This window comes from Drosophila nasuta, chromosome 2L (assembly GCF_023558535.2).
Source record: "Drosophila nasuta strain 15112-1781.00 chromosome 2L, ASM2355853v1, whole genome shotgun sequence".
NCBI lineage: Eukaryota > Metazoa > Arthropoda > Insecta > Diptera > Drosophilidae > Drosophila > Drosophila nasuta.
The window spans coordinates 27,227,044-27,249,756 of record NC_083455.1 but is presented as its reverse complement, the minus strand read 5'-3'; the positions used below and the strand labels follow the sequence as shown (position 1 = coordinate 27,249,756).

At 37.1% G+C, this 22,713-nt stretch overlaps 2 protein-coding genes across 6 annotated transcripts in view; one reads left to right on the top strand and one right to left on the bottom strand.

Moving 5' to 3' along the window:
• Positions 1-22,713, top strand: part of LOC132798280 (protein O-mannosyl-transferase TMTC1) — a 61,003-nt gene that overhangs the window by 19,418 nt on the left and 18,872 nt on the right. For 3 of the 4 annotated variants that reach the window (XM_060810076.1, XM_060810075.1, XM_060810077.1), the window contains one exon: positions 18,571-18,678. In XM_060810076.1, coding sequence (XP_060666059.1) covers positions 18,571-18,678 — 108 coding nt within the window. Of the gene's footprint in view, positions 1-18,570; positions 18,679-22,713 lie in introns of those variants that run through there. The other variant, XM_060810079.1, reaches the window with a different exon arrangement.
• LOC132798281 (uncharacterized) lies at positions 4,113-20,406 on the bottom strand. Of its 2 annotated transcripts, none has more exons than XM_060810080.1 (4): positions 20,351-20,406; positions 5,352-5,458; positions 5,109-5,288; positions 4,113-5,047 (listed from the first exon to the last, which is right to left on the bottom strand). In XM_060810080.1, coding segments are annotated over exons 2-4 (825 nt in total). In that variant the 5' UTR covers positions 5,354-5,458; positions 20,351-20,406; the 3' UTR covers positions 4,113-4,404. The 2 variants fall into 2 exon arrangements, with proteins under 2 accessions (XP_060666063.1, XP_060666064.1); XM_060810081.1 differs by lacking the exon at positions 20,351-20,406 and adding an exon at positions 7,948-8,106.

The window sequence follows — 22,713 nt, the reverse complement described above, 5'->3', positions numbered from 1 at the left end:
CTAACTTTTTGTGCTTCTTCTTCTACTTCTTCGCTTTTCCCCCATTTTAATTTGGCATATCAACTAATTGATTTGCAAGTGGAACGGCAACTTTTCGGTACTTCTTTTGCAACTTTTCAAGAATTTGTATTTAAAAACAAAACTAAATTCCTCAATAGCAGACACTTGCGATGCTAATTAGTTAATAAATTGTTTAATTATAAAACTTTCAAATTGACTTTTATTTCACAACTATGCATTTCTTCTAAAGGTAAGATTAGAATGCACAGAACTGCAGTTAAAGTATCTTATTTATATGAAATGTAAAAACATTTATCTTTGATCGAATTCATTTTGCAACAAAATTGAAATATATGCAATTATTTAACAAAAAAATACCGCCAGGTATTTATGGAATTCTAGGATCTCTTCTTGGTCTCTCGAAATGCATTTATAGTATATTGTTTGGATGCGCATGAATATTTTCTTTTGTTTGCCATGAATTTCATATTGTTTGGACAACGGAAGACGGCAGTGTGTGTGATTCCAATTATTCGTATATTTGCCTCAATAATATAATGAAAAGTAAATGCAACTGAGAACGCGGTCTGTGTCATTCCACTTGTAATTGCGTAATAAGGCTGGAATGTTTTAAAGCCGCTTCCCGTTAACAGAGCACAGCGTGCGAGCGAGAGAGAGATATGAGTGAGAGACATGGGACAACAACAAGGAGATGAAGAAATGAAAAGGAAACGAGACGAGGCGAAATGTGCACGTTGATAAAACATGAAATGAAATAACATGTTATTGCACTTTGCCTTAAATGAATGCAATGTTCCGTCTCCCTCATTCCGCTGCACACAGAGAGACTGAGAGAGAGAGAAAGATGACAATTGCCAGGCGCTGATAAAGTCGACGCATTTTGTGGTCGCCTTTCTCACGCGGACATCGCGTTCGTCCTGAATCACAAGAAATGCAATTTAAAACCACAAAAATAATTAAAAAACTTTATGCGTTGCCCAGGGCTGCACATTATACAGACATACACACACACACACACACACGTAAAAACACACAAGCAGACGCACACACACATACGCAGCTTCCAGTAGGCGATAAAATCAAAGACTGCGCTGATGAACTTATCGTGGCATCTCGCTCTCTCTCTCTCTTTCTCGTTTAAGCTCTATCTGCACTGCCGTTAAACGCCGTAACGGTTAATGAAATTGTCTCGTATCCCACTCCCTTTCCTCTCACACTCTCTTCATCACAACTGCGGTTGCCCACTGACGTATCAGTTGATTAAGCGACTTTATGGCATCAAATGCAAACTGCACTGACATCGCCGCTGTCTTTGTTGTTGCCCCGTTGTCATTCTTCATTTCTTTTTTGCACTGTTCTGCGCCTCGTCTGCAGCTACCTTGCTCTAAAGCTTTCGCTGTGTCATGTCCCGTTTTGTGCTGTGTGCAAAGCTCAAAAGCCAAAAAGTTTACGCAACATTGCACGCGACTAAGCAAAGCCAAAAGCGTCAAGTTCCTTTATCAACTCGCTCGCTCTATCTCGCTCACTCAACCGCTGTCTTTGTCACCACTTAAAGTGTGACTTTGGCCTTCTTTAATGCACAACTGTGCACCGCAAAAAAAGGAAGGGAAAGAGCAAGGGACGTAATGGTGACGCTCGTAAAAAACATTTGCGCAATGTCAACAAATTTGCGCGCTTATTAGATTTTCGTGGTTGCACACAATTTCGCCAACTAAGACCGCCGCAGAGAGATAAAGTGCAGCAGCAGCGGCAGCGGCCGGCAAAAATATGAATAAAATAGCGCAAAAGTTTCGAGAAAACGGGAAGTGCACGCTGCGTTTTTGGCTTCGGTTGACCAGCAGCGCCCTCTGGCGTCGAACAGCCGCCCACAATTCTAGCAGCGCTGCCGACGTCTCGGTCACGGTCGCCGCTTCTGCTAATGAGTTTTGTTGTCCAGAGTTCTCTTTGCTGGCCAATGCACAAATTGGTCAGCGGCTGCTGCTGCTGCTGCTGCTCTGACCTTTCTCACTTGCCATCTCGCTCATTCCTTGGTCTGAGAAATTTTACTCACAATTCATCTGCATCTGCATGAGTTTGTGTATATATATGTATGTATGTGTGTGTGGTAAGTTAATATTTGCTGCATAAATTCCAGTGCTTTGGAATTTGCTGCCCTGCGTTTCGTTTAGTTCCTTTTGCGCTTTTGTCGTCGTCCTCTTTGCTTTTTTGTTGTGTGCAAATTATGAAAATGAAAATGCACACATAACCTCACTTCGCCCTTGCCCAATAACAATAATCAGCATAGCCCGACCACACGGTCCCACTCAACACAATGCAGTATGGTCACTCTAGGTCAGGGGAGCACCCCCACACACTCACACAAACATATGGTGCGCACAAACGCACACGCAACCAAACTGAAATTAATTACTTGCTGCATTTTTCAGTTTTGCGCGTGGAATTTAAATGAGCAGATTTTAGTTAATTTGTTTTCCCTGCAAATATTTTGCAATATAAGCGCCTAAAACCCTAATATTCATGTGCGTGGGCATGTGAAAAAAAATGGCGCCCCCGCCACAAAAGGACGCTAGAAAAAAATTAAGCAGTTGCTTGAAAAAAATTTGCATGTCCAATAAGAATAATTTAATATCTACATAAATCAAAATGAATGCACTTACCGAATACGCGCACTGGCTTATTAACTTTTAGCACTTATTAAATAAACACTCACTCACTAAACACAAGAAAAAAAAGCAAAAAATAAGCACTGCACTTCACATAAAAAAAAACACAAGCGCACACTTTACCTAAACTAATAAGAATAGGCAATATATATTATTAAATAAACACTCACACACTAAACACAAGAAAAAAAAAAACAAAAAGGCACTGCACTTTTCACTGCACTTTACATAAATAAAATTAAGAAAAAAAAACACGCGAGCACTCCACTTCACTTCACTTTCACTAAACTAATAAGAATGGGAAATATCGAAGGTCGTGATGAGTTATCGAGAGCATTTAGCACGACACGACGATATCGATACTGCCCGAATCCTTTGGGTCTGACCATTTTCGTGGATGCTGTTATCGAGAGCGTGCACGACAGAGGGATATCGATATTGCCTGGGAATTTTAAAAGGATTTTTTAACACAAAAAGTACCAATAAGATATGCAAAATACCCTAATGAGTAATCCCAATAGCCCACAAGCTACTCAAACAAAGCGAAAACACGTGAAAAGCCGTCAATGGCCCCAAAAATGTTTAACAACAACAAAGACAATAAAAGCAGCAAACGAAACAATTGCAAACAAAAATGTTGAAAATTATCCGCACATATCGTAACCGCTGCACTCGGCCAGTCGAGTCGAGGCCACAACACAGCAGCCAATTCGCTGTTGGAATGTATGTGGGTGTGTGTGTGCGCTTTTGCAAAACAAACACAAATGCGACAAGCACACAAATATGACACTGAATTGTTTTCCACGGCTGCACAAAAACAATTCAAATGCAATAGCTTTGAAATGGACAGCGACAGCTGAGTGCAAGAGAGACAGAAATATAGCGTCAGCAGACAGTTTCAAATTTCATTTCACACATTTTCGATACGATACGGCGGTTTGTCATTCTCCCCCATACCACTCACACATAGACACACACACATACATAGAGCGTAGTGAGTTTGACTGCTGAAAGAGCGAGACGGTGTGGGAGGGAAAGCAAACATGCAATTCGATGAGCTGCAGTTTGAATTTACATTGTAAATTTGTGAGTGATTTTTAGTGTTTTTGCGCTGTGACCTCTTAAATTGCTTGACATTTTTGTGTGTCTGTGTGTGAGCATGCAAATGCAGCTAATGACTTGTGCAAAAAATTGACATAAAAGATGAACAAGTACAAAAGCTATGGCCAGCAATGCTCGACTGCAAAATACGTGATAATGATGGCATACAAATGAAGTGTAGTACATAAATACTAACTGATATTGCTGACTCAGTGTGGCCGTAGCTGCTGACTCTAGAATTCTTGGTATTATTGGCGAAAGTAAAATATTTGCAAATTTATGTATATACTAACTGATATTGCAGAGTATGCAGTATGGCCTTACTAATTTTCAATGGTCTGATAAAGCTGATAAAAAATTAAAATGCATAAACGAAAAATTGCTAAAACTTTGTTTGCATATAAATTGTGATATTTAGTTGAATAATACTTATTAGCCAACGGCATTTTTCACATTGTTTTCGCTTGGCATTAGCCACGTGTGTATGTGTGTGTATTTATAACGGCTCTTGTCATTTAAATAACCGACAAAAGTTTGCTGCACTTGGGGCGTTGCATTTCGACATTTATGAGCATAGAGAGCTAAAGTTGCATGTGTTCTCTTCCGACAACACAAAAATTTAAAGTTTCACTCGTTGCTGGCCGGGAATATGCTGGAATGCGCTCTGAAATTCCTTCTCCCAGAGCAATGTGAAATTAATGTCGCCAAAACTGAGCAGCAACTCCCTTTCATCGTCCTTGACCAATTCCTCGACACGATGGCGATAGAGTAGCGGCAGAATCTGACTTATGGCATCTTGAGTGAGACGTGGCGAGCATGCCAATAGCACATATACGAATCCTTGGGGAAATATGGTCAATTTGACTATCGAATCTGGCATTTCATACGTAAGATATGGATTTGTTTGTGGATCGTAGCGGCAAAGCTTCAAATTCTGCTCATAGAAACCGTTTAGATCAATCGCAAATGGCATTGAGAACGTTGCATTAACCACGTTGAACGTTAGCTTGCTTATCACAGGACGGTAGCCAAATTCTTCGACGTAATCCACCATGCGGTGTATGCCCAATGCAGCGCTTTCGTAGCTATATCCTTGGCTAATTATCATCCCATTAGCGTAGACCTTCAGATTGCACGCGGGTCGCGGGATGCGCACGAGGAGAGCCGAATGTTTGTTCGGCTCGTAGCATGTCATTGATAAAAAAGATGCCATTTCGCTTAGTTTGTAACGGCATTTCGTGTTCACCTGGCAGGTGAATGGGCTGCAAGACCAAAATGAATAAAATTGATTAAGAAATAAGCAATAGTAATCGTATTACTTACCGATACAGAAGATTCAAGTAGCGCTCCACTGCCTGAAGCTTTGGAACATGACTGTAAATTGTCAACACATCGGAAATCGTGACATCTTCCACTCTATAACAAGGCGCAGTTGTTGTGTTTGCAGATGCAGACTGCTCTTTAATTTTCCTCTTTTTTGCAGGACGCTTTTTAACTTCCACCCTGTTGAGATATTAAATAGTTAATTAGAAATTAGTCAATTAAGAAAAATAAACGTATACCAACATTTTTCACTGCTGTTGATCTGGTCGTGATGAGGCCTGTTAATTGGTATTTTATTTATCGATAAGTTATCGAGCATAAGGAAGAGCCCAGAATATCAAATTGCAGTCCTGTAATTCAGTATTTTGTTATCATTGCGCAATCGATAAAAATATTGTTACGTAGCAATAAGGAGATTAGTAATAGCAAACCCGCCTAAAAATCGAATGCATATATTTCAGCCATCACTTTTGTTTGTGTTATGCACAATTTAAAGTATTTCAATGCGCATTGGGCAAACTAATCGTCCACTCAGCAAAAAGTTGGCTAAAAGCTAAAAACCGCAGCAAAGGCAACACGGCTGGCTGCCGCCAAAGCAAACAATCAAAATATCATTCAATTTCAAATCGCAGAAATTGCATAATTGAAACCCCATTGAAGTCCATTAATAACTTTATTATGCAGCCAGCGAAATGTAAACAAAGAGAGCGGGCGACAACGAGTGCGAGCGAGATGGCGCAATGTAAACTCACTCATATTGCCAGGGTCGTGGTGGAGGTGAAATAGAAGAAGCAGCCTGTGGAGGTGGAGTTGGAAACTGGAGGCTGGGCTGAGCTCTGACTGACGTTAGCTCATCAAACCCGAAAAACCACTTTGCTCAACTCTTTTCAAAGTGCATACATCATCAACGCTAAGCCAAAACAAAAAAAAAGAAGAGCTTTGCTGTGCAAAGGGAAGCGGTGGGCGGTGCGCCATGAGTAGGCGGGGCGGAGGCGCTGAAAAGTTTTGTGCAATGTTGATTTTTCCGCAAGACTCGGTTTTTTAGCCAGAGCATCGCTGGACGTCGAGACGCTGCTGCTGCGAGCTGTGGGAAGCAACAAGAGAGAGTGAGTGAAGTGAGGTGAGGTGAGATGAGTGGGTGGTGAAAAGAGTGAGTGAGGTGAATTGGATGGAGCAGCAGCTGTGCCGCAAGCACTTTATGAAAAAGCCGCAGCTCAGGCAAAAATTCTTTTAATAATAAAAAAAAAATATTGAGCCAGCAGCAACAAAGCGAAAGTGAAGCTTATAAAAAGTGAGGTTAGATCAATGTGGCAAGTGTTTTAAGTTTTGATGCACAGCCTTGACTTTAAACCCGAATGGTGATGATAATAATGATGATGATGATGATCATTGCCCTGTTGGCTTTTCTCCTTGCTGCTGTTGTTGTTGTTGTTGTTGCTGATGACAAACAAAACAATAGAATCAAAGCGTTTTAATGGCTTTTGTGTGTAAAATGAATGAATGCGAATGCGGCGGCGGCCACGTTTCCTGCTTTCATTTGCAGCGTCATTTGCTGCCTCCCCCCTTCGCCCTGCCTTTGGTTGATTGGCTTATAGTATGTGTGTAAACTCACACACACACACACACACGTACGCATCTCTAGGTAGTTACAGTTACATGCGCTAATCGATAAAAGGGGCGTACTTGCAACACCCCCCTATCTATCATTCTCTCTCGCTCTCTGCCTCCCAAGGATGCTGCATGTGGCTACAACAAGTACAACTCCAGTTGCCATTATTGGTTTTTTGTTACAACTGGCATAGCAAGTTAGCAACTTGCCACAACCACGTTGCTGCCACCAGCACAATGTCTACCCCCCTTTCCCCCCCTCAGTGTGTGTGTGGATGAGCTTGTAAGAGTGACAATTAAAGGAACATGAATGTGCAGAGAGTGTTCTCGAGTCGAGAGTCTGATATGCATTGAAAGTCCTACATTTCGGCTGCTGTCAGTTTCAGTTTTCTTAACCCTCCCATCCCCTCCTCTTAGCTACTTCACCTCCATCAAAATTCCCCGTCTGAACTTGCGTCGAACCCTAAAAATAAATTCTGGTATAAAGTTACATTTGGATGAGGCACAAAATAGAAGAAGCATCTTTCATTAAAATGGAATTTTGTGCTTATAATTTTAATCCTCTCTTTTATTTCGAGAGCGGCACAATCCAAAAAAAAAACTTTTTGAGGTTGACAAGTAAATACCCTGGAAATCGGATATTATAAATATTAAATCAAAGTAAAAAATTTCTCAAGAAAGTAAGTAAAAATAATAGAAATAAATCAGTATAAAATTAAATACTAAAAATATACCAACGGCTATATTTAAAATTTTGGTATAGTAAGAAAAAAAAAGCAGAAAAGAGCGCTATCAATTTTAAAATAATTAAATACTGAAAATATACCAACAGCTATATATGAAATTTTGGTATAGTAAGAATAACAAAAACAGAACATAGTGGTATAAATTTTAAAATATACCAAATTAAATACTTAAAATATACCAACGGTATACATAGTAGGAATAATAAAAGCGAAACAGTGCGGTATCTATTTTAAAATATACCATTCTAAAAATATATTGTACAACCGCTATATTTGGTATATTGATATAGTACCATTTAAAATATACAATCGAGTGCAAAAATACCAGATTGTCAGTGCAATATCGTCAACTTTTTTAATTTCTCGTTATTTGCTTTAAATTTGCGAACTTTTACTGTGTAAATGTTTTGATTAGATAAAAAACTGAATCTCCCCCGCATTTTTTGAAGGGTATTTGACTACAATCCAGTTGTATTTGTACTCACAGAGAATTCATTCATTCATTTGAAAACACACACAGCTTGCGACTCGGTTTTTTTTTATGCAACACTCACATAAACAATTTATTGTTCTATTTATTTATTTATTTACTTATTTACTCTAAATATTGCCAACGTGTTGTTTTGTTTTTGTTAGTGCAACGCAAAGGCAACGTTTGAGTTGAAGCTAAGCTGTTCTCCAAATGAATTTGAAATCCCAAATGCTGCTCCAATTGTTGAGTACTAAACTCTCTGCCCTTTTCAATTAACACCGAATAGCTTATTCACTACAATTTCATCGCTAAATGCAGATTGATTTATTTTTAATTTTCCAATTATGTTTTAGTACTAACTGATTCAGTATTTTAGCTATTGAAAACTGCACTTAATGGTATATTTTTAATGTAGTACTATATCAATATACCAAACATGGTATATAGTATATTTTTAGTATTTGAAGTATACTAAATAATCTATCACTCAATATCTTAGCTATTGAAAACTGCACTTTATTTTATATTTTTAATGTAGCACTATATCAATATACCAAATATAGTATATAGTATATTTTTAGTATTTAAAGTATATTTTTGGTATATTTGTAGAGCTATCACTTAGTTTCTTAGCTATTGAAAACTGCACTTTATGGAATATTTTTAATATAGTACGATATCAATATACCAAATATAGTATATTGTATATTTTTAGTATTTGAAGTATACTAAATAATCTATCACTCAATATCTTAGCTATTGAAAACTGCTCTTTATGGTATATTTTTAATTCAGTTCAATATCAATATACTAAATATAGTATATTGAATATTTTTAGTATTTGAAGTATATTTTTGGTATATTTGTAGAATCTATCACTCAGTATCTTAATTATTGAAAACTGTCCTTTATGGTATATTTTTAATGTATTACTATAACAATATACTAAATATAGTATATTATATAATTTTAGTATTTAAAGTATATTTTCGGTATATTTGTAGAATATGGTTTTATTGAAAATGGGTGGCTTTCTTACTTGTTTATTATTTAAGAAAAAAATGAAGTTTAACATATTGCACATATTTTAAAATTAATTTTTCTGGTAATTACAAAAATATAATTAGCTTGCGGTTAATCAAGTTATTTCAACTCTTTTTCTCATGTGAATCATGTTCAAGTAACGTTTGTTTATTTGATTCTCTGTGATTCAGTTTTGCCAACGCATTAGATTGCTTTCTTCTTGAGGAAGGCAAGGCAAGGCAAAAGGGGGCGGGGCAATCAAATCGCAGGCAATGGGCAAAGAGACGGCTAATTAGACGATCAAGGGTCGTGCCCATGTCAATGTACGCCCCCGAAACTCATTAGGGAGCCAAGAGCATGGCATTTTGAGGGAGGAGGGGGAGATAGAAAGGGAGGGAATTGGGTTTTGTGATTGTGAAAATCAATAGCTCTATTATTATGGTAGGCAGCGCGGCGACGCGTTGATTGACAGCCTAATTGAGGCTTCTGACTTCTTTAAGTTGCCAAGAGGCCAACGACCAACGTTTTGCTGTGGATGGAGACGAAGACACAGACTTCATTCATGTTGTGTGTTGTGTTTGTGATTGTGATTGTGCTAATAATAATATTGTAATAATGGAACAACACACACAAACACACCTACACAGACACCCCCTTTAACACATTAAATATTTGCCGAAACTCACACTTGCCACACCGAATGTGGCACGTTTGGCTTCCGTTTGAATTTTTTATTGATTGGAACTGTTTAATGTCAATTGCTGTGCAAATACTAATCAAATGCTTGGTTTACGCAATTAAGAAGCAAACACACACACACATAGGGAGGGAGAGGGACGACTGAGTGGAGACTGAGAATGCCAAGTCATGCCACGCCCAGCTAGTGGCATGTGGAGGCTCTTAATTAGCATTTACACATTGCGTGCAACACACTGCAAGACATAAAATTAACGCCGACACGAATGTGACCCCTTAACCCCTTCTCTTAACCTTCTCCTTACCCAAAAAAAAAGCAAGTAAGAAAGCTGCAGTCGAGTGTGCTTGACTGTGAGATACCCGATACCCATTTTAAATGAAAGCTAAACAGTGCGGTATTAATTTTAAAATATACCTAATTATTATAACGCAAAAAATATGCCAAAATAATACACCACAAACATGCTAGCAATATATCACACGCTCTATATGGTATATTGATATACCAATACTTTAAAAATATACCAAACTAATATACCACAAAACACTAAAATTATACCAACGACTATTTTTGGTATGTATGATATAGTACAACATTAAAAATATAGCATCGAGTGCAAAATACACCAAATTAATATACCTAAGAAATACTACAAATATACCAAAGGCTATATTCGGTATATTTATATTGAAAATATACCATACAGTGCAAAATATACCAGATTTTCATGCGTTTTCCCCTTACCAAAGTATTTTTTAAATAACTTCTATAATTTGTATCTGATTGCAACCAAAATTTGAGACTGGAGACACAAAGTTATAATACCCGTCCACCCCAATGGGTACTGGGTATTGGGGGCCAGCAATCGGCAATCGTCATGGCTAAAATCCATGAAAACATCGGTCAAAAACCTCGAACAACAATGGGGCAAAAGTCTGAAGTGCTGCCCATTAAAAAGTCTCGTCTGCAGCTCTCTTACACTCCCCTTCCCCTTTCCCCTTTCCCCTCGCTTCACCTGGCAACTTTTTTTGCGCCCCCACGTTTGTTATTATTGAACTTTGAAAGGGTTGAACTCCGTTTTGACAGCGCACAACAAAAGTCTGGTGCGAAAAGTTAACAAATTTCATTTCATTTCCATTTTGTTTATTTCGCTATTTGTTTGTTTGTTTGTTTGTTTGTTTGTTGCGATGGTTCAATGTCCCAACGATGGTTTATTAAAAGTTGCCATGCACTGTGCCGTCATAATAGAGATTTTGTGATTCAATTAGCAAATTCAAATGCTGAAAGCTCAAGTTGATTGAAATTTGCATAATTTCTATTAAAAATTGTGCAATCCATTTGCTTTTTTTGCTTGGTGTTTTGCAATTATTAATATATATTAAAAAATTGCAGAGATTTATGCGGAAATTTACGATAATGCATTTGCATAAATTGAATTTCATTATTTAGTTTACAGGGTATTTGTTAGTGCTTCTATAAGTTGATTGTAATTGACTTTAATTTAAAATTTCAGTGCACATAAAGTTGAATTAATCACTTAATTATATTTATGTTGCGGAAATGTGATACAAACAAAGACAGTCGTAATGAAATGAGTGACTCAACATAGTCTGTCCAATTAGATAGTTCATAATATAAAGTATTCTTCGCCTCGTTTGAGCTCTGACAAAATGCCAGACTGTGGCGCCAAGAAAAACGTCTGTTCTAATAATCTTTATAAAAAGCAAGCTGAATTGCCTTGGAGTGTTTTAAAATGATTTCTATTGCACTTATATGCTACTTTAGGCAACAATATACTACAGACAAAAGCGAAATGCAAAGAGAAGAGCGAAGAGACGGAGAGAAGAAGCGAAGCGACATGATATCCGTTTGTGCTCATTCAAATCGCATGTAAAAAACTATGTAGCATACTTTGCTGGCACAGCCACAGTTACAGCCAAAAGGACTCGCTAGGCACTTGGACCTGTTCCAGAAGCAGCAGCAGCAACAACAACAGCAGCACTAACAGCGACAGCAACAACAATGGCAAATGGCAAGCGGCAATATAAAACGTAGCATACTTTTTTGGGCACAGGAAATGGCGGAAGCACATAGCGCTGAAATAAAGTGTTGCATACTGTTTGGCGCAACAATAATAAAATATTGCATATTTTGCGGCTAACACAAAAATTTCGCAGCGAACACTTCTTCCTTTTTATGACCTCTCTCGAGGCTCTCGCTGGCTTAACTTTCTCACTCTCTCCCTCGACTTTTTAAAGTCCTTCTGCAGCTTCCCTACTCGGATTTGCAGTATCTGCATGTGCAGCTAATCCTGCCATATAATCCTGCAGAAATGTTTTAATATTGAGATAACTGAGCATGAAATTCGTGCTGTTCTACAGTTAAGGTTAATGCTGAAAACTTTTTTTGAATTTGCAGTAAATTAATTTATTTTAAATTACAAAATTAGGCTTTCAAAATATTCATGAGAATTTCAAGTTGCTAAAAATAAAAATAGCTTAGAATTTCAGCTAGCTAAATTTGTATTTCATTTCTAAGTATTTCAAGTTGTTTGTGTACTCAGATAAGTAAAATGAAATATAAATAGAAAGTTGAATGAATAATAAATCTTATCAAATCTACATTTCAATTTCTTTTCGCTATTGAACCACAAATGTTACAAAGTTGTAAAATTTTTACAAATTTTATCCATTCCAATATACTTTGAAGTTCTTTCTTTCTAATATACCACAAATCTACATTTAAAATTCCTCTTTTTAATACATCACAAACATGACAAGAGCGCTCTAAATAATTTCATTAATTTGTGGTTTCTATTTCTAGGGTATTGCAACTTTCACTTTGCTTTGCTATCGCTATTGCTGGCCTCTGTTTTTCTCTCTGTTTCCAATTTCAAAGCAGCAAACTTTAATGGCAACAAATGCTCTCCCGCCAGCTCCATTTTATATTTGATATTTTATTACATTACATTTCCCTGGCTTATTACATTTTGGCTTTTAAGCTGTTGACACAACTTGATTTCCGCAATCGTTGCCGACGTTGTCCCCATTCCCCCTTTCTCTTTTTTCCCTTCCTCTCTCTCTTTTTCAGCATTTTAGCAACCGTGACTGGTCAGTTGAATTGCAGTCTGTGAAGCAGGGGGAGAGAAGCTTCTCCAGTTGAGTTCAGTTCAGTTGACTCGACTCGACTCAACTCGACTCGAGTCGAGTCCATTCGCTGTTTTGTGTCACCATTGAGGGGCCACCCACTAGGTTTTTGTTTTAGATTCCTTTCCTTCTCTGTTTTTTGTGTGTTTTCACTTTTGGGAACTAGAGATGGCGATGGTGATGGCGATGACTGTGCCCAGCTTTTTGTGCTGACGCCTGACCCAGAAAACAAAATTGTGTCTAATGGGTTTTTGTTATGTGCGCGCTGTTGTTGTTGTTGTTGTTGCTTTGCTTTTTACTTGACATTTTGGGAATAATGTTTCCGGTTTCCGGTTTAAGGTGTGCTAGCGCACTCTCTATACTGTATACTGTATGCGACAATTTCCGTTTTTCTGTGTGTGTGTGCTACGAATAAGGTCAACTCAACGCTCAACGCTCTTTAGCTGATTTCATAAAACAAAAAAAAGTCAAAAAGTTTGCCCCTTGATGTATAGTATGTATATTAATAGCAGGTCGCACTGTGCTGTACAGGCTGCACTCGCTATCAACATCAAAAGATGCTTACGTTCAGATACTTTCAGCTAATTTCAGTGCCGCCGTAAACATGACAACGTAATTATTTTTTCTGTCATCCGTTTGCTGCTGTTGCTGCTGAGGGATGTTCTTTAGATAAGATAAAGCAGCGCGTCCCGTGGGAGGAGACTGTGATTAATGGGCACAGCGCCCTGGCGACATTTGCATACGAAATTGAAAGCAAATATTTGCACTGATACAAGGCAAAAATTTGAGAGGCACAACACAGAGAGAGAGGGGAAGAGAGTTGCGCTAATTGCACTTTGACTTTTGAACCGTAGTGAGCGAGAAAAACCCGCTCCCAAGGACACATATGCCAAGTCTGTCTGTTTGTCTGTCTGTCTGTCAGTTCTCATCCCGTCTCAGTCTGAGTCACAAAATTAGCAAAGTAATTCAAGGCGCCAGCTGAGAGCAACCTCTTCAGACGCCTCAAATTAAGTCCTTTGGCGCCATTTGATTAATACCCAACGCACGACGCTTTTTATACGCTTTTTATATATTTGCTCTCAGTCTCGGTCTCAGTCTCGGTCTCGGTCTATTTTCGACAATGGAATTAATTGCCCGGCTCAAGGCCAAAAAGGTGCCAAACTTTCGCAACAAACACCTGCTAATTTCATCTGCACTTGCTCATTTTGCCTTTTTCTCTTCGAAAGCACAAACAACAATTTTTAGGTTCTCAAAGTGTGGCTTAAAATCGTCTGCCTAAAAAAGGATTCAACTTCAAATTGTACCCCCGAGAGTGTAAGACTTTAATGTTGAATGTTTCGAGAAAATACTTAAAATTTATGGGATTTGTATAAAGCAACTAAAATACGATTATTTATAGACTCAATTTCAATGAATATTATTCCCAATTAAGTCGCAAAATATGATCAAAAATATCTATAGCATACTTTTGAGCGCAAATTGAAGTATTTCAAATCTAATGGCAGCTGAGTTTCGAGCTGACTCCCAAAGCTTCGGCACAATAGCAGACTAAATTGTAAAGATTATTGGGCATTAGTAAATGCTGCTAAGCGAGGGTTGCACAACAAAGAGGCTAACAATCTAGTATATATGTATATATAGTATATTTTGAATCTAGTACTTCATCGATATACCACATAATATGGTTTATTTTTACCTTTACGGTATATTTCGAATGCAGTATTTCATTGATATACTAAACAATATGGTATATTTTGACTTTTATGGTATATTTCGAAAAAAGTACTTTATTTATATACCAAAAATAGCATTTGGTATATTTTGAATGTAGTGCTTCATCGATATACTTAATAATATGGTATATTTTTACCTTTACGGTATATTTCGAATGGAGTATTTCATTGGTATACTAAACAATATGGTATATTTTGACTTTTATGGTATATTTCGAAAGAAGTACTTCATTGATATTCAAAATATTGGATTCGGTATATTTAGAATGTAGTACTTCATCGATACACTAAACAATGTGGTATATTTTAACCTCTATGGTATATTTTGAATGTAGTATTTCATTGATATACTTAACAATCTAGTATATTTTGACTTTTCCCGTATATTGCGAATGAAGTACTTCGTTGATATACCAAATATGGTCTTCAGTATATTTTTAATTTTTACGGTATATTGTTTGGTATAATTTAAGAATAATACCGCACTGTTTTGCTTTTATTAATATGGGTAGCGAGCATGAATGAGCAAATATGTAGTTTTATACGTTGCTTATTTCTTCAACAAGTAGTCAAAAGTTCTCAAGCAACATTAAATTGCATAAATATTGTTTATAAAAACAATCTTTGCCTCTACAAATTGTGCTCAATAGTTAAAGGCTTCGGTGCAATTAAGAAGGGATGATAAATGAGGCTCGTTTTCGGCATCGATAAGCTACATTTAGGAACCGCCCTCGATGGCTGGCAAAGGCAGCAGGACACGAAACCTATCAAGGAATATTGCAAATCAGGCTCAGCTATCCCAGCGGACAGCTATTTATATAGCCAGCACACACACATTTGGTATATTTATAGTTATGGTAGCGCAATATTATCGTTATTAGAGCTCATTAGCAGCGCCATTTGAGGCGTAGATAGCAAGAGAAACAGAGAAAGAGAAAGGGAGAAGCAGAAATCAATGTGGACAAAGTCTAGTACTCACATGTGTGTGTGTGGGAGTTAATTTGAGTGAATGCTCGAGGCGTGAAATGATGTTATGATGTTTGCTCAGAGATGTACTCGATACTCGACGTCTTTTTGGATCAAAGCAAATTCATTTAATTAGCGTAAAATCATAAAACAACACAAAAGTTTCACCTGGCAGAGTCCGCAAAAGGAAAAAGACAAACAAGACAGGACAAAGCAGGGGAAAAGTGAGAGGTGAAAAGCGAGAGGCGAAAAACGAGGCTCATTGTCATTTGCAAACGGTGCGACTTAATTTCTGTGTTGTCTGTGGAGGAGAACAGAGGGAGAAGGAGAGAGAGAGAGAGAGAGGTGTGGACAGGACGAACATGCGAGGAAAATGCCTGCCGGAAATCGTCTGCATTGTGCGAGATAACAATTTTCATGCAATGACCGTGACGACCCCCAACCCTCAACCCTCGCCCTCGCCTCCGTTCCCTGTGTCCTGCTGCCACACTCATTACTTGTAATGGCGCTTGATGGTGATGATGACAACTACAACTACAATGACAACAACAACAAGAGAGGGTAGGGTGGATGTATGGAAAACAAGAGAGACTACAGCGGAACTGGGACAGCGGATTGCATTTCAAGTGGCATTTCAGGGATTCAGGCATTCAGTTGTCCAACAGCATCCCAGAGTCGTTGAATGTGCATGTTACATGTGCCACACACACACACAGACACACATTCGCATTCAAAATGCGCTCGTAACGTTTAATTTCCGTCAACACACACAGAGACAGAGAGAGGGACAACTACACACAACATGTCTGCGGCTAATATAAAACGAAGAATGCCATGAAATACGATGAGCATCGTCGCATTATGTGCAACAACAACAACAACAACAACGAAACAACGGAATTGTGCGAAGCAACCACAGTCAGAGCTTCAGCTTCAGGTCCATAACACACTCGAAGCCATAATCATAATGAACGTGCGCGTTACGGTTTGTTTGCATTGCCCACAAATGTTCATTCCATTCCCACAACTCTCTTCCCCTCTCCACAACTACGATTTGCCAGCATAATTTGGCGACTACTCGTTGTTGATCGACACATCGGTGAAAATAATGCACAAATTTGTAAGGCTAAAATCGACACTGCAAATGCAGCCATAAAATTCATTAAACATTTCAGCGGCTACACGGAAATGAGTTTTCTCTACACTCTACACATGAAATGTAAATGAAATAATAATGCTATGAAATAGCGCTTCTTTTTCTATGAATATCCAATGTTGACACTTTTAATACAAATGTTTTCAGTTGGTATAACAAAAATGAAAGAAAAGTAATAAACGTTTTTAAAATAAATTTAGAAAAAACTAAACTTGGGTTAGGAAATAATAATAAAGATTTTTATAGTCTAGTGAAACTAGTAAAACAAATAAATCAAACTACACATATTTTACATACACTATAACTCCTTAAATATTTACATTAAATTGTGAATGTGAATGTGTTAAAAAATAAATATATTTGTAAATAATAATGCTATGAAATAGCGCTTCTTTTCCTATGAATACCCAATGTTGGCACTTTTAATACAAATGTTTTCAGTTGGTATAACAAAAATGAAAGAAAAGCTAAGAATTTGAAATAAATTTACCTGAAACTTATCTTAAAGTAGTAAATAATTAATTAAGATTTAGATAGTATAGTGAGAATACAATACATACAGAATATGCAACTTTTCATATCTTTTAACATTTAAGCTGTGAAAATGTGGTAGAAAATAAATATACATATGTATGTATTATATATTTAGATAGAAACAATAAAACTACTTTTACTATAGTAGTAAATAAAATAAACATTAAAACAAATATTTTATATACAGATTATGATAATGTGGTAAATAAAACATCAATAATTTAGATAATATAGTTAAAATTGTATAATATACTGCAGTATATATAAAGTTTAAGATGGTAATTTTGACATATTAGTATGATTTGGTATATAAAAGGTATATTGGTATGCAAAGTCACATTCCTTTTTCCAATGTGGTAAATAATACATATAAATAATTTAGATAATATAATTTAAATGTTATAATACAAAATCACATAATATACTGTTTGTTTTGTTGTAAGTTTGAGGTGGTAAATATGGTATATTAGTATGATTTGGTATACAAAAGGTATATTGGTATGCAAAGTCAGACTCCATTTTCCATAACATGAAAGTGCAGAATAATAAAATGAATACTAACTAAGCATAATGAAGAAAGTAAATAGTTTAAAAAAAAAAGGGATATATGTTTTTCAAATTTATAGGTTTACCTTAATATAGTATAAAACTTAAATGAATAATATTATATAAATTACCTATTTTGTACTAGGTGTAATGTAATGTAAGATAATGTAGTAAATAATAATAGAAAATATGTTTAGCTAGTTTCTATATACAAAGTTCCTTTCTACTCTTTAGTTATGCTAACAAATATGGTATAATGAATATACCAAAGTAAATTTACTCTATAAAATATTTATGTGGTAAATAATAAAACTGATTACATTATTAATGACATATTTTTTCTACAGCAATGTGGTTATAAGTAAATCTTTGTGTTAATATTCATTAATGCGCTCTCTTTCTCTGTGCTGGCAAAATGTTTTGCACAATAATTCTAATTTATTTACACAAATGAAATCTTTAGAAAATTTGATCCCTTTTGAAAATGAAAAGTCGCTTCGAGGGCAACATTAAAGCGAAAGTGAAGTCGCTTTTACCTTTAAGCATTGTGGTAAAAAGAAAAGTGGAAAAAAATGTAAATGTCAAAATGTGAATGGAAATGGGCAGAAGAGAGTTTCGCATTTTGCCTTGGCCTTTGCCTTTGCCTTGTATCTTCTTGCGGGTAGAAGAGGGGCGGGGGTGGGCAGACGGCTGGAGGATTAGGCGCTTTGTTGCGGAGCCTACGAGAATTAATTTGAGCATATATTTTATGACACTCCACTTTAATATTTGTGGACATTTTTGTGTACATTTGTCTCAATGTCGTCTCTCTCTCTTGCTCTGTGTTTTGTTGCAGGTGCCGCAGGACGAAGGACAAGGACTACGCAGGACTCGTCGGCTGCACGTCGCTTGCCTTTGTTCTATACTTAAACACATTAAATGCTGGATTTGTCTACGATGACAGGTGAGACAGACAGACTAAAGAGAGGAAGTGAGGGAAATTTGAGCGAATTAAAAATTCCATATGTCAGCAAGTTGACGAAGGTAAATGGGTCTCTCCCTCTCCCTCTTCCTCGCACCTGTCCTGACCTCTGGGGTCGAGCTTTGGGTCCTAGTCTGCTTTTTTTTGTGGCGGTTTTTCCTCTCTTTGCTTTTGTGACACAAAAGTTTATTATTAATTGTGCCGCCAAGTGGCGTCATTCATTTGATTAAAATCACTATAATAAATTTTCGAGTTTGCCTAATTGTAAAACTGGCAACGAACTGCCAACTCCAATTTCGCAGACAGAGTCACAGCTTATCGCTCGCTATTGTATGTATATAGTACTATATAGTATGTATTTAGTACTTTTGGTCTATTGTCAAAATCAGACGTTGCCTGCGAGCACAGCAAATTAAAAACAAAATGTTGATTTATGTTTCGCAGCCACTGTTCAAATTGCTGCTCTGGAAGTTGGAACTTGGTTCTTCTTAGGCTTTGCTACCTTCGCTTCGGTTCGCTTCGTTTTGCTTCTCTCCTCTCTCAAAAGCAAAAGCAAACGCAAACGCAAACGAAATTACCCATAAATATCAAAAGTCATGTACAATGGACAGGAATTTCCCCCGAGCACTTGCGACTTGGACTTGGAAGCTTCACACAGTTCCCCACAGTCTGCACTATGCCGGACATGGAACCATCCAACAACTGCTTCCCCCTCTCTTCCTCTTCTTACCATACCTTAGTCCCCCTTGGCCATTACCATTGCTTTGGCCATAGACGAAGTCAACCGCTGCGCTTCTGGACGCCAAGTGACGCCGCAACTACAAAAACCAGCAAACAATTGTACTGTGTATATTGGCGAAGAGTGCTGTGTACTCTGAGGTGGAAGGGAAGGGAAAGAGAGAGGGCAGAGAGGGGAGCGGGGAGCGAACAGGGACACCAGCATAAATGGAAAGTTATGCACAAAGTGCTCAGCCAAAAGCTTCAGTTGTAGCTCGTTATTTTGTGCAGCTCTTCCTATTACGATACCCTATAAACCAAGCATTTACATAGGGTATGCACAAGCAACTGAGGTCAGCATGGTTAAATGGAATAAAGCAGACAAATGAAAGCACATTTTAAGTATTTAGAAGTTACAGAATAGATTTATGCAAGTCCCTGAAAAATGGTTTTTGGTGTGGACTTTAAGAAATAAATAAAATAACTATATAGAAAATTAAATTCAATGAAAATGTAAATATTCTATATGTAAAGTTGTTCGTGCTGTTTGACTGACTAGTTCTCTAAATTAGCAACGCTTACCACAATCGGAAAGAGCAAAGAAATAAATACCAAATAAATACCGAAATAAAAATACTACACACTTTTTGTAAGTAAAACAAAAAACGTTGGGTTAGAGATAGAAGGTTGTCAGTTAAGCAGACCATAGACAACGAAATAAATACCGAAAAAATACTGAGAAAATACTAGACACTTTTTGGAAATAAACCAAAAATGGATTGCCCCAATCGATAAGAGCTAAAAGGCTGTATTTTTTAACAGAGCGTAGGCAACGAAATAAATACCAAATAATTTGCATACTTATATACATGAATTATAAGAATGCAAAAAAATTAAAAATTAATATGTTCACAAATATTATTCAAACAAAACTTACTCAGTTTGTGTCCAAATAATCCAAATGAAGTTTGCCTGCGAACCTGAAAGATTTAATTATACAAATATTGTTTATAAATATAAGAAAGCAATATAACGTAGTTTATTAAACTAAATATGGTAGAATGAAAGGAAATTAATACAACTTTAAATGAGCTACAATGAGCAGAAACTCAAAGAGATATTTGATAATTTTGTTTGATAATATAAAAGTATCTTCTAGCCTATCAGTTTCCATAAAGTTGTTTACGTTTTTTTGGTTGTTGGTGTGCTGCTTGTTGGCAGAAAACAAGCATAAAACTTACAGACACACAAAAATAATAAACGCAACTTATGTAACTGAGTTGCCAGCGACTGAGCTGCCCGCTTCCCCCTGTTTCTCTCCCTCTCCACCCTTCGCTTGCACTTCAACAAGGCGCTGTCGCTTATTCCTGGTTTTTTTGGGTTTGGGGAGGCGACAACAAAAAGTTCTTGGCTGTTTTTTCGGGCTGAGAGCGGATGCTTCTGTGGTCACTTTCACGCAACTGCCAACACCGTCAGCTAGAGCTGCCTACCTTGCCTTCTATTGTGTTGTGGTTGTGTTGTGTGTTGTTGTGGTCCCTTACACACACACACATACACGTGGCACACACATGAACACAAGTTATTATTGTCAAGCCAAGCCAAACAAAACATGATTTATTAAATGGCAGTATTCCCTTCAATTTGTTTCCTATCAACTGGAAAAAGCAATGGCCAATGGCCCAAGACGAGTTCAGAGAGGGGGCAGAGAGGGGATGAGGAGGGAGGGTAGCAACAACATTTTTCACGTGTGTTGTGAATTGTTTTATGCTTCACCGTATCCCCCATCCTTCTCCCTCCTCAAATAGCTGCTGAGATATGAGCTTTTAAAAAGTTTCGCATGAAATATTTCGAATACAAATCACAATCGTAATACGAGTAATGCTTAAACTTATGCTCATTTATCCTGACCACGTTGTGCAATTGTGCACCTTGTTTAATTAAGTGCCTTGTGTGGGTTTTTTTGTTTAAGAGTGTGTGCACAAAATACAGGATTAGAGCGCATCTTAAAATTATTCGATTAGAGTTGAATAGTTAATGGCAATCAATGGCATAAATTTATAACTTGAAATATTCATTAGGCCTTGCATTGCAAATATGCATTTAAATGAAATATAAATTATTTAAAATGCATTATCGGAAACTAAGGTTTAAAGAGCTTTTCTTAATCTTAATCACTTAAACGATGAGCTATTCGTTAAAAGGCAATATGATTTAAAAACTTAAAGGTTAATAAATATATTCAATAAGTATTACTTTCTCTTTTAAAATCATTTAATGCTTTCCAAAGCTTGCAAGCGCTTTAAAGCTTCTTTAAAATCTGTTTTAAAGCTTTAATTTGCTTTGTTCATATTGAAGCATCTATTTAATTGCACATTAAAACATTCTAAACGAAGTTTAAGCTTTATTAATTGTTGTTGGTGCTTTGACTAAGTATAGCCTTCTCTTTTTAATTCGATTAAAGCTTTCCAACGCTTTCAAACACTTTAAAGCTTCTTTGAAGTCTTATTTAAAGCTTTAATTTGCTTCGTCTTTGCAGCATTTATTCTAGCACTTATTTCATTGCAAATCAGAACATTCGTAATGAACTTTAAGCTTGATTAATTGTTGTATGTTTTGCACATCGTTTGCCAGAATCGTTTGCTGCCCAACAGGTAGACTCTATATATCATTTAACCGCAGCTGTGACAGTCGGTTTTAAAGAGCTTCCTTCTATGGCAGATTTTAAATAGCGAGAGTAGCTTTGCCTACGGTCAAATGTTTAACACCTCAGCACTTGATATATTTGCCTTTTGCCAAACAGGAAAAATGGTGGCAACAAAGCACAGAGGAAGCAACAACAAGCCGGGCTACAAAATGTTGCCAAAGAGCCAATCTGCAGTCTTACAATAATTTATGTGCCGTATTAAAAGGACAGCGACAACAAACGCCCCATAACAAAAAACCCAACGTTACGTATACGTAATTTTTTGATGGCCACACGCCCGTAAGGCCCACCGGTGACAAGCAGTGGGTAGAGGGGGGCATGGAGGGGCATGGAGAGGCAATAGCAACGGCATTTTTCGCTCTCTTCAACAGTTTTTTTATTTTCGTTTTCTTTTTATAGAAAATCGAAAATTTTCACTTTACATAAGCAGAAGCAGCTCCACACAAAATGTACAAGTGTTTGTGGGTAGCCATAACGCCATAGCGATGTACGTAAAGGGGAGTGGTGAGTGAGGAAGGGGGGACTGTCAGGTAAGGGGCGGACGGCTGAACGAGTGGAGCAGGAAGAGGTACATTTACGTTGCGACGTTGGGTGTC

Bases quoted from the DNA above. Each gene is read 5' to 3' on its own strand.
- LOC132798281 (XM_060810080.1), bottom strand. The intron at 5,048-5,108 runs GTAAGTAATACG...TTGGTCTTGCAG, and splicing joins TACTTGAATCTTCTGTATCG to CCCATTCACCTGCCAGGTGA.